Source organism: Xiphophorus hellerii, chromosome 18 (genome assembly GCF_003331165.1).
Source record: "Xiphophorus hellerii strain 12219 chromosome 18, Xiphophorus_hellerii-4.1, whole genome shotgun sequence".
Taxonomy (NCBI): domain Eukaryota; kingdom Metazoa; phylum Chordata; class Actinopteri; order Cyprinodontiformes; family Poeciliidae; genus Xiphophorus; species Xiphophorus hellerii.
In genome coordinates this window covers 2705635-2725874 of record NC_045689.1, presented here as the reverse complement: position 1 = coordinate 2725874, position 20240 = coordinate 2705635, and the positions used below count along the sequence as shown (strand labels likewise).

Below are 20240 nucleotides of genomic sequence, written 5' to 3'. Positions count from 1 at the left end.
TGTCATTCAGTTTAAAAACTGTTAGATGTCTAAAAGCTTTCAGTTGACACCTGAACCATTCCTACGTTCAGAGAAAGAGAGTAGAAGTATAAAAGTATCGGTTGTGATGATAAATATTCAGACCTGTTAAATATGTGAATCATAAAAGAAAGTCTGACAAAAACAGAAATATAAAGCAGCTCTCAGAGACGCCTGACAGCTCCTGAATGTTGAATAATTTAACATGTGGCTTCTGATAGTTTGCCATTAGCCTTGCTACCAGGAGCTAACTCTGTCTCATGCTCTGTCTGTGTGTGTGTGTGTGTGTGTGTGTGTGTTTGCATGTATTATGGTGTAACAGGTGCATGCTGGTGTAATGTTCAGGCAGCTCAGTTTGCCAGACAGAGTTTTTACTTAATTAAAGCGACATGGATGCAACACAAACTCCAACACTTATACTCCAGCTCCACACCCCGACACAATAACACACTTATCCAGAGTCACAGCTCACATCAGAAACATCTTAATTTATCACTTCATTCTGTTTCAGGCTGAAATCCCTCCTGTTGTTAAGAGATAAGTTACTTCCTCCAGGAGAAGACGGAAGTTATACAGACATTAAATATTGGTGTTGATGTCCAGTTTTTAGAGAATTCAGCTGCAGAGTAATCAAACACCAGAGGAGGAAGTGACATCTTGTTGCCATGGGCAACAGGGGACTCGGTGTGGAGGAGAGGTCAGCAAAGAGTTGGTATGTTGAACGGGAGGAAGGATGTGAGCAGCAGGACTAAAACAAACTTAACTTCTAAAAACTTTTTTTACTTTAACCAGAATCTTTCTAAAAGAAACAAGAAGATCCAAAGATTTTTGTGACCTGTTTACATTCAAAAACTTCTCCTACTGGAACAATTTTTAAAAATGTTTTGTTACTTAAATTGTCTTTATCGTTTTTAACGTGCGGCTTGGATCTTTTATTGCGTAAACATGTGATGATGAGCTGATGCGCCACAAATAATTTTAGATGTTGTGAGGAAGAGTCAGAGTGAATTCAGCTTCTGTCTGGAGGAGAAGACAGTTTATTCTGGAAATTATTATTATTTTTTGCACGTGAAGATGTACAAGCGTCGGGATTATGTGGAGCTTTATGAGAAGGATCAGGCAAAATGGGTGCTGCTGCGAAATGTCAACACTGTGACAAAACCCAGTACTCTGCTGCCGGTACGCTTCAAGCCTGTGTGTGTGTGGGGGTGTGTGTGTGTGTGTGTTTAGGACATTAAGATAATTTCTCATCTTTTCAGGAATAGTACTACCTGTTTGGACCAAAGCCTGATCCTGAATAAATGTGTTAAGATACGCCGAGTCTTTTGAGTTTAAGCTTTTGTATTTTATATGTTGAATTTGTTTCTCACAATCTGATTGTATTAATTTATTTTTCATCAAACTAGATGCTTTTGTTTTTATCTGTCGGGATATTTTCATGTGTAAACATGAGGTCAAAAAAGACGCTGATCTCGTGTTGCACAGCTGCTTGTTTAAAATACTTACATCTGGTTTTCTTTCCCTTAACCACAGTTATATATCTGGGAACTTTGTTTTAAGTTTTCAGCATCTCCTCATTTACTGGTTCTGTTATTTATAAACCTGATAAATAACAGTTTCCTAACAGTTTGGAGTTTGAGACTCTGCTTTAGGAGGAGAAACAAAGTAAAAAGTTGACTTGTTGAGCTGTGGGAATGTTGCCCTTACAGTTTGCTTTGTATTCTTCCTGCACCAAAATGCAGATTTAGGAAGTTTATTAAGAACCAGTAACACACAGCAAGTAATAAATTATTTCAGGGAATGTTTTTGGAAAAAGAAAACAGAGTTTGATTGTAGACAAGGATTGTACTGAAAACTTTTGCTCCACATCCAGAGCTTATTCTACTGAATCATCAATGGGGTTTTATTTTCCTTTAATAACATGATGGGTTCCCAAAACGTCTAGCTCCTACACTGCAAAAACACAAAATCTTACCAGATATTGTTGGTTTAGTTTCTAGTGCAAATATTTAAGACAAAACTAACTTGCAAGTAACTATTCAGGAAGATTTGAGATTGTTGAAAGTCAATAATTCTTTATTTATAAAAAAAATAACTTGTTCCACTGGCAGTTTTTTTCATTCATGATATTTTTTCCACGTTATAAGTTAAATAATCTGCTAGTGGAACTAATAATAATTATATATATATTTTAATCAATGTTAATGAATTATTGATTTAAAACAAGTTCATATATTTTGCTGAATAGTTACTTAGCTTTGTCTTATTTCAAGTGTACAACGTTTTTGTACAATAAAAAGAACCAAAATTTCATGGTACTTTTGTGTTTTTTTTAACTGGTTGTCTGCAACTTTGCAGAGCAAAGAGACATTTTTACCTCCGTTCAGAGCCGCACATGTTACACGCCTTTCGAAAATAACATCTTTTTTTTTTTTAATGAATTTGTTGTAATTTTTAAAGAGACACCATTTTTTTCTATTCTAGTCAGAGTTATAAAGAGCCAGACTCCTGACCTTTCTAATGAAATTATATTTGTTTATGCTGCTAATTGGTATTAGAACGTAGTGATGAAATACTGCATACCTTTAATGAAGTAAATCATTTTTTATTTTAAGAAACTTTTAGTTGGAGTCGACATACTGACTCTGGGTAGTTTGAAATAACTTTGACATTTTGTTTTGCTCCCTGTGCAGGGCGACTATGTCTGGTTGGACCTGAAGACCGGTCGAGAGTTTGAAGTTCCCATCGGCGCCGTGGTCAAACTCTGCGACTCCGGACAAATCCAGGTGTTGGATGATGAAGGAAACGTGAGTCTGGAAACGTGTGAAACTCACTGCAGCCAGAGACGAACTTTAACGTGTTGTTCAAGTTGTTCTCATTACTTTGAGACAGAACATTTTTACTTATGCAGTCGTAGTGAAGAGAAACATCATTCTTTCAACTTTGTATTTATTTACTAAGAAAAGATGAAGACAGATTGGACTAAAAGTCAAATTCAAAAACATTCTTTTTTGCTTTCTCAAAATAAAATTTTATCTATTTTCCACCGAAGGCCTTTTTGTTTTTCCAACATATGTTTATGAATAATTGGTGTTAGTTTTAACAATACAGAAAAACATCACAACGGTACACTATTTGGTGAGGAATAAATTGTAATAATCCAAATAATTAGCCATTCATAAATGTTTGAGAAAATAGTCACAAAAAAAAATCACAAAAAGTATTGATGTAATTACCTCTTGTATTATAGCAATTCACTATTTCAAAAACCTGCAGATTTTAACTCTTGAGGTTTTTGACCTTTTTTAATTTCTTATTTTTTCAGGTTTTAATAAATTTTTCTGGCTAATTTCACTCATTTTCCCAACAGATCTGTTACAAATAAATGGTCAAAAACAAGTGACGTAAAACTGAGGACATTCTCTGGTTATTATATGATTGTAAAGGGAATATTAAGTAGTGCTGCTGTAATTTTAATAGTTTTGATTTTGAACCCAAGCATTGTGGTCCTAGTTGTATTTGTGCTCAAATTAATTTTATGAATCTTAAACAATTCCACATTTGGTCTTATTTCTGTTTTTTAACTAAAAATGGCTTATTTTATAAAAGTAGATTTAGTGTGTACACTTTAAAAAGATAAAACCTGGTAAAAAGAAATGCTTAATTTTCTTGACACAAAATTAAGTGAAAAATGGAAAATTCTATTTAGTGTCTTTTATTTCCTTTCTAAATTTTTACGTGATCCATATTATTATCATGTTTTTTAAATTTTTTTATTGTTTTGGACGTTTTTGCTCAGCGCAATGCCAAGCTGGGAAGACATCAGCAATGACCAGAGAAAAGGAGCTAAGAGTCCCATGCCCCAGCTTGTTAAAATTATTAGTTTTAACCTGTAACTCAAATATTCCTTCACCTTCAGGAACACTGGATCTCGCCGCAGAACGCCACCAACATCAAGCCGATGCACCCCACCTCCATCCACGGAGTGGAGGACATGATCCGGCTGGGAGACCTGAACGAGGCCGGGATTCTCCGCAACTTGCTCATCAGATACAGAGAGAAGCTCATATATGTGAGTGACACTGAGCGGTTCCGGCCTAGGGCGCGCAAAATATTCTAAATCCAACAGGTCAGTTAGTGAGCAGAAGGATATTTGTTTATTAGGAAACAATACAGGAAGTAGTTCAAGTTTCTTTCATTTTTAGAGGAACAAACATCTTTGTTGACAACAAAAAATGAGTTTTAACAACCTCATCTTTAGTTTCTGCTGTCTGAACCGTCATGTCGTATGTTATTTAACTTTTACGGCATTAATGCGAGACATCGTCCTGTCATGATACATTTTCCCAGAAGTTATTGCGATAAATGATAGTTTTGCTGTTTTGAGGCTATTTTAAACTCATATAATGGTAATAGCATAATAATGCAAGAACACATTATAGCAGTACATACCAATAGATTTTAATGAAAATTTAACACTGGAACTGGAAGACATTTTAAATATCCCAAATAGATAAACAAAACATCAGGAAAACAAGTAAAATGAATTATAAAAAAGTGCTAGTTGAGACCAAAACACCAAACTGTCATCCAGTTTTTGAGAAAAAAGGGGAAAATCATAAATCTTGCGAATGGAAAAATAATACACTGTGGGAAACCCTGCATATGAACATTAACCTTCTTACCTTGTAAAAAGTGTTTGCTGCAAATCCAGGATTACACCGAGGGCTGAAAGTTATTATGATTGGCTGCCATCCATCACTGCCGCATCTTTCCTCATTAAAAGTTACACAATAAAATACGTTTGTTTTGCATCCTTCTCTGTTTGTGCAGCCAACTGTGCTGCATCCTATGACCATTTTTAAATCAACTAAAGAGAAGCAATGTTAAGTTACAGGCGTCTGTGTTTAGACTAGCTTTAAACTGGTTGTTTTGATGTCCATCATGGCGGAGAAGGAGAACGTTCTGGAGAATGTGACGTCACTGCAAAGGATCGAAAAGTGTCTTTTAAACAGCTAAAACCAAAATGTCAAACATTTTTCTATCTCTAAACAAGATACATTTGGGATTGTATAAATCACAGTGCTTCCTGTTTTGCAAAAAGTGTGACGTATATTTTTTGGTACCAAATTGTATAATTCACTCGGGTTTTTAATTTTGCAACTAACTCATAAAACAAACCTCATGCTTCTGTTGCGCTCTGCTCTTTTCTCACACTGATTTCTCTGTTTTACCTGATTTCTTCCTTTCTCTGAAGACAAACTGTGGTGGGAGGGTAAGTCAGGCATGGCTAACAGAAGCACATTCTGCACAAAAACTACAACAATTAATGCACCACATGCATGGCAGTAGAACAGCCACATGCAGTAAACGTGCTGTATGTAACCTGCATGTATGTTGCATGTATGTTTGTGTCTCACAATCGTGAAAGCAGAGACGTTTTGTGCGACTTTCCTTACACGTTAATCATTGATGGTGTCGCGTTCGAGCAGGATGAGTAAAAATACTCTGCCGGGCAGACTTCGTTTTTTCAGTTAGGTCTACCAGTAACCAAGCTCAGCACGGCAACCTGGATGCTCGTTGATTTGTCTTTCAATATGGCCGCTCGTTCTCATGTGGCGAACATCGATACGCTCTCATTGTCAGCCTTCAACATCTGAGACCAGCATGAGCTCATCTTCCTTCAGCAGCAAGGAGCAAAGGCTGCTCTGCACAACATCCACTGGATTTTATGATAAAATACTGTAATTATATGATAACATGTTCTGGATTTGTAAAGATTAAAGCAATACAATTTATTTTATTTTTACTGTTTTCCAAGGAAGCAAATTTCACAAAGCGTATATTCACAATATCATACTGTCAATTTCAATACTTAAGGAGAAATGAAAAGTAGACCTTTGCATCAACTCTGTGTAATAGGCCCATTGGAGGTAGAAAAAAGGGATAGTAAATTTAGACCCAAAAATTCTGACATTTTGAGATTAGCTGGGAAATTTTCTAGAAAAAACCGAGATTTCTGAGCTCCAAAAATTTAAAATTTCTGCGAAAAAAGGAAATTTTGAGATTAATATAAGAAATTCTCTGACGTTTAACGTCAACCATTTGCGAGAAAAATCTCCGAAATTTTGGAGAGAAATTCTTTACAAAAAAATGTGGAAATTTCTGAGCTTTGAAAGTCAGTTTTCTTATTTTTTAAGCTATTTTCCCATTTTTTTCCTTGAAAATCTCTGAAAATCTCAGTTTCAGATTTTTTTCTCGCAAAGTTTTGACTTTTGGAGCTCAAAAATTTAAATCTAAAGGTTTCTGAGTTTTTTAATGAAAATTTACTATTTCTTTATCTACAGTAGTCCTCATATGCCTTTGTAACAATAGAACAAAGTAAAAAAAAAGTATTGAATATGTGTCTATTATAACAGATGTTTATCTTTTCAAGCTTGGCCTTTTCTGAGTCTTACAGTCTACCCATAAAGCTTTGACACCATAAACTAAATTGAAAGGTTATTTTTTTATATACACCAAATGTTATTTCCATCCAGTTGGTTTGTCCTGTGATACTATTTTCTTATAATGGTGTTTTTAATTTATATTATTAAAATGGCCCTTAGTTTTTCGTTTCTTTTTGAAACTTAATGATATTTATTACCAAAATACAGACGTAGGTCTCTAAATGAAAGTTCCACTTGAGCAATACATTTTTTCTTTCTTTCTTTTTTTGTGGCACCAACGTAAATTTCTTCAGGTAATCACGATCTGTTTGCAGCCATTTTTATAAACTTCTCTCTATAAACACCTTAAATTGCCCCTAAATGCTGATGTAAATAAGTGGAGTGTTTTCTGGTACCTGTGCTCAGACGTACACCGGCTCCATCCTGGTGGCCGTCAACCCGTACCAGCTGCTGCCCATCTACACCGCCGATCAGATCCGCCTCTACACCAACAAGAAGATCGGGGAAATGCCGCCTCACATCTTTGCTATCGCCGACAATTGTTACTTCAACATGCAGAGGAACAACCGAGACCAGTGCTGCATAATCAGGTAGTGGAGTTTGGGTCAAAGGCCATAAAACCGCAAAGATGAGGGAAAAAGAAGCTGATTTTCACCCCAGTTCCACCTTGTTTATGTCAATTTCACTGCTTTGTTTCTTTCAACTTATTTTCTCTTTGCTAATTTAATACATTAAATGTTGCATCAGGAAGCCTCAACATTTTAAATGTTGTCATTTGAAACAAAACACAGCAGTGTAGTTTTTTGTAACTATATATATGTATTTATATTTGTTTTCAAGGAATCAGTTTCCTGTAATCTTATAAAGTGGATGTAATACACTAAATCAGATTATTACTGAAAAGTCAATTTATTTCAGAAACTATCACAGAGTGAAATGCATTACACAAATTAATTACACACATTTTGTGGAAAAGGACGTTCAGTGTCTTCTTCATAAGTTTTTCTGTCATTTCCTTCAGTAATTCTTGGTGTAGCGCCCCCACAGGCGAGGAGGGGAACATATTTTTCAAAGGGTTTGGATCGTTTGACACAGTGCAGCGTGAAAGTGAACCGCAGCAGCTGAAAATGTAACAGATGCTGCAATTTTGGTCCCCAATTGAACCGAGTCTATCTGACTAATTTCCAACTTAATGCACTTTAAATTACCAAAGTGCTGTTCAAAATGTATAAAAACATTTAAAACATTACAAATGCCATTATAATGACACAAGTTTAGTTAATTAGGATGATTTTCCATGTCCTAGTAATGAAAACAAACCATTTAAAATTAGAATATTAGATTAGACAATTAAAAACAGAAATGTATGTTTAATACTTGCTTAAAAGTTATTTTCAAAAGTATCATTTAATCTGACAAACGACACTCATTGTATGTTCTCTGAATGACTTCCTGAATGTCTTCAAAGTAAATAAAAATGTCAAAAAAACGTTTATGAATATGAGTAAGAAAATACACTTATATGTACAAAAATCAAATAAGATCATATATAAAGTAAATTCACCAAATAAATCACCGCCGGCTACAGACAGAAGATTTATAGCTGATGTAGGAAATATGATCAAATTCACTGCATGCACTAATGTAAAGAAAAATGTTCAGAAGTTTATGTTTTATAATATAAATCCTGTTTTTAACTCTGATCGCTTTACAGCGGAGAGTCTGGAGCAGGAAAAACGGAAAGCACCAAACTAATCCTGCAGTTCCTGGCGGCCATCAGCGGTCAGCACTCCTGGATAGAGCAGCAGGTCCTGGAAGCTAACCCCATACTTGAAGGCAGGTTTATAATTCACATATCTACTGCAGCGCAGGACATTCTGGGCCAATGCAACCAAAACAAATGTCTGACTGTAGCGCTAACGGGAGAAACGGCTCGTCTTCTTTTACCAAAGACGAAAGAGAAATCTTACAACCACTAAAATCTGATGCGATTCCATTTTTGTTTACATTTTGTGAAGGACTCGTCTTCTTCAGCGGTTTTTGTGTTGTTTCCTTCAGTGGTTCTTGGTGCAGCGCCCCCATTGGCGAGGAGGGGAACAGATTTTTCAAAGGATTTGGTTTGTTTGACTCAGTGCAGTGAGAAAGAGAACCGTATCAACTGAAAATGTTCAAATGTTGCAACTTTGTTCTCAAATGTAACACTGCATCAACTGAGTTTTGGCTCCTTTTCATGTCCTTCAAAGCAGATATTAAATGCCTGCATCTCTGCGACTTTCTGTGATTTTTTTCTCTAATCCAGAGCCACATTGCATGAGGAAATAACTACTTTGATTCACACCATCTGTCATCAGCATCATTATTCTCAGCATAATGACAGCTGTAGTAGTTTATCTTTACAAACACGTACAGACAAACTAATCGAGTAATCAAGAAAGTTTGGGGCTGTAAAGTTGCCACCCTGAACTGTGATAAAAGCAAAAATAAAAGTAGAGCTTGCTTAAAAGCGTGTTGAAAAAGCACAACAGTCGACTCACTGATTCCACTAACAGATATCCATGCTTCTGGGTGACTCTGCGTTTCTCCTGCTTCAGCTTTTGGCAACGCTAAAACAATCCGTAACGACAACTCGTCTCGTTTTGGGAAATACATCGACATCCACTTCAACAAGAGGGGAGCCATAGAGGGAGCCAAGATAGAGCAGTACCTGCTGGAGAAATCCAGAGTGTGTCGACAGGTAAATGACGAGCCAAACTCTCGAGCTGCATTTGTCCAGCGTCAAGCTTTGAAGAGTAAACTGACATTTAGCCTGATCTTTATTTCTGTGCTGCAGGCTTATGATGAGAGGAACTATCACATCTTCTACTGCATGCTGAAGGGAATGACTGCAGACGAGAAGAAGAAACTGGGGCTCGGCAAAGCCACCGACTACACCTACCTGACCATAGTGAGCATTTAACTCATAATTTTATTTACTTTAATGTATAACAGGAATTTTAATCTGTTCCTGTTATATGTTCTTTTAACTTCCTTGTGCAAGCATTTTTATTGTCTCTGGAATGAAGGTGCTATATAAATAAAGTTGTCTTGCCTCGCGTTGACAAGTTCCAGCTCCATTCTCATTTAGGATTATTTGAATTAATTGTGATGAATCAATTATTAGAATAATTGTCAACTAATTTAGTAATCAATTAATTGTTAACTGAAGTATACACACTCTAAAATAGGCAATTTACTTAAAAAACAACACAGTCAGCGTGGTAACTAAGTCAAAACTGTAAAATATAAATATACATATTTTGCATTTAAGATAAAAAACCTTCTGTGTTTGTGAACATGATTTACCCAGAATCCTGTAGTTGTAGTTTTAGCTTCACTTTTTAAAAATTTAGTAAAAAAACAACAACAATTATTTAGTAATTTTGACTGTCCAGTTATTAATCGGTTCATTGAAAACATTGTCAACAGATCAGTCCTACAGTTTATTTTGCTAGCTGCAGATTCATCCCTTGTCCCAAATTTTATGTGATGATCCTGAACAAGAAGATTTTCTTATTAGGTCAACACACCTGCTTTATGCTAATCAGTGTGTAAAGATGTTATCCAACTAAATTAACTATATGACAACTCAAGTTGCTTACGAACCAAAACTTTAAAAATAATAATCACACAGTAAGTTACATGACAAATTATGGAAGTTAAACATTTGGCTTGAACTCCTAAGAGGCAGAAAACATTCAGTCGATTTCTTCATTGTTTTTTCTCTACTGGTTCCAAACAAAGCCAGGGAACTATCTATATCTGGTCTTTTTTCATTTCAGGAAGGATAAAAGAAAGAATTTTTGCAATGAAGACAAAATCATACTTTACAAATTCTGTAGAGAAAACTTTGTTTTTAACTGCAGTTCTTCTCTTTTAAGTCGTTATTGTTCCTCTGCAGGGAAAGTGTACGGTTTGTGACGGCCGAGACGATTTGAAAGAATACTCCAATATTCAGTCTGCAATGAAGGTACTCCTGTAAAGACTGAATAATTTAAATTATTTTGTAAAAATGCGCTCTCACTGACTTAAATGATTATAGCAAATATTTCTGTTTTTTATCTTAGGTGTTGATGTTCACAGAAAAGGAGAACTGGGAGATTTCAAAGCTTCTAGCTGCAATATTACACATGGGAAACCTACGATATGAAGGTAAAAATGACTCTTTGCAGAACATTTTATTATATAATGATAATCATTATTGCTTTTTTATTTAAAGGCTATTTTTACAATTATTTTCTTTTTATTTTTTTTATATTTTGCCATTTGTATGCCTTTTCATTGGCTTTTATGCCTACTTACCCTGTTAAACTCGACAGCTCGTACTTACGACAACTTGGACGCCTGCGAGGTCGTCCGCTGCCCTCACCTCACCACTGCTGCCACTCTGCTGGAGGTACAAATAAAACTGGCTCACTTTTCTAAAGTGAAACTGAATTATTGTTTGTATTTTTGTCATGATGGACAAGTTAGTCTCGTTGGAAAAATATTTAAAATCTGATATCTGATACTTCGGTGGTGTTGGACTTGTGATTAATTGTTGGTTAATGGTTCATGAGATTAAAATAAGTTTCAATTGATCGATAACATCAACTAAGACCTTCTTTTAAGTATTGTAGTTTGGGCGCCATCCAGCAGGGAGCGCTGCTGGTCATCCTTAAACAGAGCCAGTTGATACAGAAACAAAGATGGCGGAAGGATGTTAGTACAGGAAAGAGAATCGGCTTAAACAAAGTCCATTGAAGAATGCAAAATAGACTTTATGCAGTTTTTGAAATATAAACACTAGACAATCTCCTTAAGTTTCACCTTTAATAGCGCTTCATTCAGCAGAGCTACATGACGGAGCAACGTCAACTTTACCAACCAAAAATTATTGATTTTCTCTGAAGGCTAGGATGTTCGTGGAGATTAAGAGTTTCACATATTTTATTATTTTCATATTGTATTTTTCTATTTGTGAAACTAGGAGGTTCCCACTTTGTTATAATTCATAAATATGTCTAAGTTTATTAATGTGAGAAAACCACAATTTTCTGTTTATTCAGTCAACATTTAACACAGCTGACACTATATAGTTAACAAAAAATTAATTCAACATTTTGTAAAAAATGTATCCCTTTATGTTACAGGCAGGCGGTTGGCTCTCTTGATACAGACAACTCAAGTTTTTAAGAAAATGGCCACTTATTAACTAATTGTTAGTCGATTGATAAAATTAACCATCTTTAAATTAACGCATTAATGGATAACTTCCATCCCTAGTTGGATATTGTATCATTTCTCAACAACACAGATTTTATAGATTTATTTTTAATTTTTTCACTATTTGTTTTGTATGTGTGTGTTTAGGTGGACTGCAAAGACCTGATGAACTGCCTGACCAGCAGGACGCTGATCACCAGGGGAGAGACGGTGTCCACCCCGCTCAGCATGGAGCAAGCGCTCGATGTCCGAGACGCTTTCGTCAAGGTAAAACACTCAGCCAACTTATAAATGACCAGGGTTTTTTATTATTTTATAAAATAAGAACTTGTATCTTACATCCTTCTGTAGCTTTTCTGTTAATTAGTTGAATGAACAGGATGAATCCATGTTTTGTGAATTACACAAGAATGGATTTTCACTCAATTTCACTCAATTTAACAAAGCCAATAATAAACTTACAAATACACTGTTTTAAAACAATTAACGCAGATCATAACTGCAAGATATAAGAAATGTTTCTAGCTATCAAAATTGCCTTATTGCATCTATGCCTAATCAATAAATCAATTAATCGCATGTTAAATTAAAACAAGCTCAATAATTTCCACTGGCATGACTTATCGTTTTTCTCTTTCTACCAGAAACTGGATGATAAAAGTCTCTAATCTGGTGTTTTGGTTTGAAGGACAATTTTGATTACAGAGACTTCATAATTAATTTTATTTTTGTTTCTGCTGTTTAGTATATTTATTTTGGATATTTAAAATGTCTTCTAGTTCTAGTGTTAAATGTTCATTAAAATTTTAAGATTATTTATTTTTGAGAATGTACTTTTGCATTCTTTTGCCATTACCATTATATTAGTTGAAAATGGTCTCAAAACAACAATATTATCATTTATCACAATAATGCTGGGACAATTTATTAGTTATTGTCACAGGCCAGTTGCATTTCCAGTTAGCTTAGTGGTGCTTGTGTTTTTTGTGCTTTCAGGGCATTTATGGACGCTTGTTTGTTTGGATTGTGGAGAAGATAAATGCAGCCATTTACAAACCAACATCCTCACAACCGAAAGCGCTCAGACGCTCAATTGGACTGCTGGATATCTTCGGCTTTGAGAACTTTACCATTAACAGGTAAAAACCCAGAGACTTTCATATAGGAAGCGCTCTGTGCAGCCCACTGGTTGTTTTATCTTTAACTTTTAAGATGCAGTGAAAATAAAAAAATTATCCTCCCTAAAGAGTCAAAAAAAACCCCTGAAATTCCTCCATATTTTTGCCGTTTTATTTTATTTTTTAATAAAATGTGTAAATTCTCTGTTTTGCTCATCATCGTCCTTCCTGCAGCTTCGAGCAGCTGTGCATCAACTTCGCCAACGAGAACCTGCAGCAGTTCTTCGTCCGTCACGTCTTCAAGCTGGAGCAGGAGGAGTACAACCTGGAAAACATCAACTGGCAGCACATCGAGTTCACCGACAACCAGGACGCTCTGGACATGATCGCCATCAAACCGATGAACATCATCTCGCTCATTGACGAGGAGAGCAAGTTTCCTAAGGCAAACAGCTCAGTTTAACATCTCACTAGCTGCGTTCCCATCACAAATGTGGGCAAAACTTGATCAATATTCCGCTAACAGAAAAACACACTCTTGTTTTTTCTGTTTCCATGAAATAAGTTTGTCCATGCAGTCAAGTCATTAAAAAACACTTGCTGCACCATCTTCATCAACCTTACTACTTCCTGTCTTCTTTGCGGTTTGTGCCATTAGCAACGGTGCGACAAAAAACCACCTCTCCTCAGCACCAAAACTGTTTACTGAAAAACAAGAGTTGTTTTCGATATTGGCATTTTTTCATTAAGCAAATTTATTTTTCGAAATGTCAAATTGCGCAATCATATGGCCTATGGAAACGCAGCTGCTGATGGTGAATTAGGTTGATTTGATGAGTTCCCAGTAGCAGATCCTGTTTCAACAGGACAAAAAAAGAGTTTATTGCATGTTACTCTAATTAACATAAACCCAGATAAGTTTTTAACATTTTGTGTTATTTTCAGCTCTGTTAATGTCACCAGTTTATAAATTACCTTTTTAATTGTCATGTTCTCTGTAGGAACAGGCAGCAGTTTTTAGAGACGTGATAAAAAATTCTTCAGACTTCTCATAGATCAAACAGTCAGATTATAAATCCGGCCATCAGCTCACCTTCCCTCCTGCCTCTCTGTTTGTCCCTCAGGGGACAGACGCCACGATGCTGAACAAGCTCAACTTTCAGCACAAACTCAACACAAACTACATCCCACCGAAGAACAACTACGAGACTCAGTTTGGTATTCAGCACTTTGCCGGAGTGGTTTACTATGAAACAAGAGGTGAGAGATACTTCACACTGCAGAGATGAGACACTGAACTTTTTTTTTTTGCTCTGTGTTTGGAGCTCAGTTTTGTATTTTTTGATGTCTTCACCTTTCATCTTTCAGGTAATTTTACTTTCTTATCTCTCACAGCTTTTTTTCTTGTCTACTTTATTCCCCCCAACACACTTTTTGTTGCTTTTCTTCTTTTTTGGTGTCCCTATGTCTTACATATCTGTCTCTGCTGAGTTTTTACTGTCTGTATCAAGCATTTGGCTCTGCTTCTTCTCTAATTTATTCTTGTATATGTGTTTTTTGCATTATAAAAAAAGAGAGAACTGTGTAACGGAATTTGCTTGAAGCACGTTTTCAAGAATGGGCTGGTAAAATAAAAATGATACGGAACAAAATTTACTGATATATTTAAAATGATGTTTTTGTTTTTAAGAGAATACAAAAGTAAAAACCTAAAATGGAAAGAAAGACCTCTCTGTATAAATGGTGACATGTGTGACTGAAACAGTAGGAAAAAACAAACTTTAAACTTTCAGAAAGCCTTGAAAACTACAGATCAAAATCACTTGCAGGTGTTGATCTGTCTGGTAGCTTGGTAGCAAAATACTGAACAAGCAAAGACGCATGCTCAGTATAAACACAGCAAAACATGTTTAACACGTCCCCGTCGGTTCTGTCAGCTGCCTGGAATCCTGTTGGCTGAGGAACTTCAGAGCGGTTCCTAACTGCAGCGCTCATGTTGAGATCGGTCCAAGGAAGCAGCGGATGTTCTCACATGTCTGCGTGTTTAAACTGCATGTTTGTGTCATTCCTGCAGGTTTCCTGGAGAAAAACAGAGACACTCTGTATGGAGACATCATCCAGCTGGTTCATTCCTCCAAAAACAAGTTCATCAAGCAAATCTTCCAGGCAGATGTTGCTATGGTAACTGACACATCATTAACCTCTCTAGAAGTTATAGAAATTTATGAAATCATCCTTGGTTTTCTAAAATGTGTGTTTATTAAATAACCTCATTTGACAGAGCTAATTGTTCTCTATTGGTTAAAACCTTCAAAACTCTTCATGTAGTTAATTTATGGCAACAAAAAAACAAATAAAAGTTCATTTTCTGTTTCCATATTATTGTGGTTTCTTTCTTCTTCTGCATGCCAGAGTTTGCTCTCATGTTTCAGAATCGTGTTTCTCAGTAACTTTGCTGTTTTTTCTGTCTTCAATCTTTCTGTACGGTGGGGTCTTTGTGTGCAAACGTGCCTGTGTGCTGCTTGTTGCCAGTTTCTGTGTGGTTATCCTCCTGGTGCCACAGCGCTCACTAAGGTAACCATCTTTAAAAGGAACGCAACCAGTCACCAAACTGAAAATTTAATTTCTTTACCTCTTGACCTATCACATCTCTTCTATTTCTGTTTTATTACCTCTTATCATAATGTTCTTCCTGAATTTTCTTTTTTTTTTTTACATAATTACGCTCATTCATTATTTCTTTATTTCTCCAAAGCAAAATTTGCATCTTTAAATGACTCTCTATTTTTATACTAGTTCTTTTTCAATATCAAACTCATAAATACAAACTAAAGACATAGTTTACTGACCTCTACTGGCCACAAAAGGCAACTACAAACATTTTTATCCTTGATTATAACAGGCAGGTAACACAGGTTTCTATTTATTATTGATTATTAGCATTTACTTACAGCCAATTGTTATTTTATTACTTTATAATGGTCATAACTGTATGCTATAAATAAATAAAATTCAACAAACGGATATTTTTTCTACTGTTAATCTTTATTTGAAGTATTTCAATTTCCATTTTCTCAGAATAAACCCTTAGCTAAAGATGCTAAGCTAGTAGTATTAAGATAATAATGTATTCCATTTGCTGTATAACACAATAAACCATTACTTCAATATATTTCCTCTCTAATTTATTATCATTGCTGTATGTAGCCGGGGCATCTTGTCCCTGAAGTATGGTGCTGTAACCAAGGTCACATGCATTTTAAAGTTTTTTGCATCTAATTTTTCTACAGAAATGTTGCAGATCAACAGTGTTTTATTTTAAATCAGCATGAAGCTGCAGTATCCGCTAGCAAAATAATTATATTTAAAGACAAAAGAATTGGTTTGTGTCACAGCTCAGGAAATTTCAACTTGGCTGACCCTGACACTTTTTCTGCTGTCCTGTGGGTGTGTGTGTGTGTGTGTGTGTGTGTGTGTGTGTGTGTGTGTGTGTGTGTGTGTGTGTGTGTGACTGTGTGTTTGTTGTGTTTAGGGGGCAGAAACCAGGAAGCGCTCTCCCACCCTCAGCAGTCAGTTTAAAAGATCTCTGGAGCTGCTGATGAGGACTCTGAGCGTCTGCCAGCCTTTCTTCGTTCGCTGCATCAAACCCAATGAGTACAAGAAACCTATGGTGTGTATCTGCTCTTTTTCCGTTTATTAAGCTGCTTACGTAACATTAGCAAGAAATTAACTGTAAACGGTAAAGTCATCACTTTGCTAATATGGGGAGGTATGTTGATATTTTAAGCATAATCTGTAGGATGGTACGGTTTAGGTTAAGAAGGTGACCAACTTTTTTACTAATGTACGTTTCAACTTCAGCATGTGTATGTTCTTTTATTGTTTTGACAATGTACTGTTAGAAAAATACTGGAATAAAAACAATTTTATCAAAATAATCAAAGATTTTAAGGTTTTCTGTGATTGTTTGTAGAGGAAAATGAGGCATAAAGTTCCTGTAAATTCTATATGTTTTAATGATAGTAAAAAAAAAGACAACCTTTACATTTGGGCTGCACCGATTGCAGTTTTCTTTAAACAGAATATTACTTGCGGGTACTGATTTTTGTTTTTATTTTTATTTTTTTCTGTAAAATGTTGCTAAGTTGTAACAGTGGGTTATTTTTGTTAACCATCCTTTACAGTCATCCTGTGGTGGGCAATGGTTGATTTTCTGACCCTTACGGCAGATACAACTAGTTTCACTTCTGCATCTGTCGGCTAATCGCTTTTCCCCAAAATTATAGGAATTAGGGCCGATTTCTTGGTGGACTCCTGCTTTCATAAACTTTTCACTTACAACTTACCTTTAAGACTTGCTTCAATTGATTGGACAAAATGAAAATACGATCTAGCACCTTCCTTTCTGAAAGTCGTCATTGTTGCCTGAACATGCAGCTAACGTGTTAGCTTTGGGTGTGTTTTCCAGCTGTTTGACCGGGAGCTGTGTGTGCGTCAGCTGAGGTACTCTGGTATGATGGAGACGATTCGTATTCGGCGCGCTGGATATCCCATCCGCTACACCTTTGTGGAGTTTGTAGACCGCTACCGGGTGCTGATGCCTGGAGTTAAACCAGCATATAAACAGGTAGGGCTGACATCTGTGACTGTCTGAAATAAAACTGTACGTTTAAGCTTTTCACACACAGATTTTCTATTTGTCTTCTTCTTTCTTTAATAAATGAAGTGTGAAAATACATCTGAACAATAAATCAATAACAATATATCACAATAGACACGTGATCAATATCAAAAGACAGAGAATATTCAACATCTAAAATATTCACTGAACTCTGATCCAGAATCGCACAGCATTCTGGGAGATGTAGGCAGAGAAAAGGCTTTAAGCTCTCAGCCTCTCACAGCTAACTAAGCTAGGTTGGTGGAATCAACTAACTTTCTCATTCTTTGGTTACCTGACAACTAACTCAATCTTTGGTTACCTAGCAACAACCTGTTGAGTAACTTCCACAGCAGCAGTTTCAGGTTTCGCCTTATAACTGCTTCACAATAAAAACCAACATTGTGGAATGAAAACTATGGATCAAACAGGAAAAGTCAGGCCACCAGTTTGGCAGTATTTCAGATATTTAAAACAAAACAAAAAAATCAATTATTATAGATATTAACTGATACAAAATGCTTATATCGTGATAATTTTTTCAGCCTTATCGTCAGGCTCCATGTGGAATCTGTATTTCTATGCACGAGGAAGAGCTCAGCGATACGGCTTAAAAATAAAATCTCCAATTTTTTTAAACCCAGATTCGATTGTTATTTTAACAAATTTGATTGTTATTGATGCTTGTTATTTTATTTATTATTTATATTCAGTCATGTTGAATCCCTTACATCACTCTTAGGTATGTATATATATATATATATATATATATATATATATATATATAGATATATTTTTCCCTCCCCTCCAGGGGGTCTTTTGTGGCTCTAGTGTCCCTTATATGACAGTAGGCTGACAGGAAACGGGGAAGACATGCGGCAAATATCATTGGGTCCGGGAATCGAACCCGCGACGGCCGCGTTGCGGACTCATACCTCCAAATGTGGGTCGTGCTAACCCCTACGCCCCATGTATATATATTTTATAAATTTGATCTCTTATGGTACTATTTGTATTATTAATATTTAACTGGATTAATATTTATTAGCTTGTCAACTAATAAGAAATTTCCCCTCAGGATCAATAAAGTTAAGTATATTGTATTCTGTTGTATTTCCAATTCTTAATCAACTTTTTCTCTTAAAATTTTTTTAAAATGTAAGAAAATATTTTTAAAAACAAGTTTTTTCTTTCAATCTTTTCTGTGAGTTGACCTGAATTAAATGACAAATGAATAAACAGAAGCTGTTAAACAAGATGTATAGTTCTTTGGGTTAATATCTCTGGAAACCCAAATGAATATATTTTTTCACGACTATCCCTTTCACATAAGTGTGAGAGGCTTCATTTAATTTTCCTTTGGGAATAATAAATTATTTTAAAATTTGAATTTGACTTGCCTGTTTATAGCCTCTGTTTTAGAAATAAAAGTAGTTTTTTGATAAGAGTGTAACAAACTACAGAAAAATAAACCTTTGCTTTCATGTTGCGTTAGAGACGAACTTTGTTCTCCTTGTTCTAACTGTCCTAACAGGAGAAATGTTAGTGTTCTCCAGCTGCAACAGATCCACACCAGGTTTTGGAAGTTAGGCGTGGGCCATCGAGTGTTTCCTGGTGTCGGGATCCGATCCGTGTTTATCCAATGGGTTTTTCCCACAGATTCCTTTCCTGCGACTCCCTTTGTGTCCCTGTTTCTCCAACCTCCCTCTCAGGCTCTGTTTAGTCAGATGCCTCCATTTGAGCTCTGATTCTGGGATGTTTGTGTCAGTTTTGTCCTGATACCTGTGATGATTGTGATATTTTGTGTTCTGAATCAGTTTTTTAAAAAGTGACATAATATCCTGAACAGGTTAGGTCTACGGTCTATACAAAACATGTTCATTATATTTTTTGCACAAAATCATTCTTGGATAATAAGATTTTGATCTGATCAGTTCTACCTATTTTTAGGGCATCTTGTCACTTTAAATGCAAATAAGTTTCAGACGCACAATTATACAACCATACCTCTTTGAAAAGCAGAAGTGGAGCCTCCTGCATAACCAACAAGAATGCAGCAAGTGATTTCTTGCTGCATTCTTGTCTCAAAACTTGTCTTTTGACAAGTTTGGTCATAAAACCAGCTGACCAAACTTGCTTGAGCTCATCTTGGGTTATGCTTTTGTTGAGTTCCTTCTCAGCAGAAACAGGAAGGGAGCATTTTAGAAACTAATTCCCTGTTGCTCTCCCTGGGCAGGAAGACCTGAGAGGAACCTGCCAGCGGATCGCTGAAGCCGTTCTCGGCAAAGACGACGACTGGCAGATGGGAAAAACCAAGATCTTCCTCAAGGTAACTTTCCATTAAAGGAGAAACCTGCTGCAGGATCATGTTACAGCGGTCCAATGAAATGCAGAACCATTTATGTTCAGGTTTAGGATCCTTGAAAATGCCTTATTAATGTGTGACGTTTTAGAAATTGCACATTTTTGTGATAAACTGGAATCTAACGTTTGATTAAAAGCCTAAATTTGGAAAATTATATGAAATCAGATATTTTCATACACCTAATAAGAAGACAAACTTTTTTCTGACTGCCTGAAGTTAAATCAAATTAAACCTTTCTTGTTTAAGGTTAGTTGGAATTACCAAATTATTTCTGTTTGCTAAATGCCAGAAAACCTTCTGAGAACATTTTTTTTAGAGGTTTTTTTTCCCTTTATACATGATTCGTTTGGATTGCTTTAATATGAAGAATATTTATTATTCCTAATGGC

The 20240-nt window shown here is 35.8% G+C and overlaps 1 protein-coding gene across 1 annotated transcript in view; it reads left to right on the top strand.

Annotated features, from left to right (window-relative positions):
• The first annotated feature begins 1092 nt into the window (after positions 1-1092).
• myo7aa (myosin VIIAa) overlaps positions 1093-20240 on the top strand; it is a 43306-nt gene continuing 24158 nt past the window's right edge. Inside the window, exons 1-18 of the mRNA XM_032545635.1 lie at positions 1093-1197; positions 2712-2825; positions 3938-4090; positions 6873-7057; positions 8182-8303; positions 9059-9201; positions 9298-9411; positions 10405-10473; positions 10571-10655; positions 10823-10899; positions 11856-11975; positions 12705-12847; positions 13061-13271; positions 13951-14086; positions 14901-15007; positions 16359-16496; positions 17295-17453; positions 19723-19815. Of these exons, the coding sequence (XP_032401526.1) occupies positions 1093-1197; positions 2712-2825; positions 3938-4090; positions 6873-7057; positions 8182-8303; positions 9059-9201; positions 9298-9411; positions 10405-10473; positions 10571-10655; positions 10823-10899; positions 11856-11975; positions 12705-12847; positions 13061-13271; positions 13951-14086; positions 14901-15007; positions 16359-16496; positions 17295-17453; positions 19723-19815 (2274 nt within the window). The remainder of the gene's footprint in view (positions 1198-2711; positions 2826-3937; positions 4091-6872; positions 7058-8181; positions 8304-9058; positions 9202-9297; positions 9412-10404; positions 10474-10570; positions 10656-10822; positions 10900-11855; positions 11976-12704; positions 12848-13060; positions 13272-13950; positions 14087-14900; positions 15008-16358; positions 16497-17294; positions 17454-19722; positions 19816-20240) is intronic.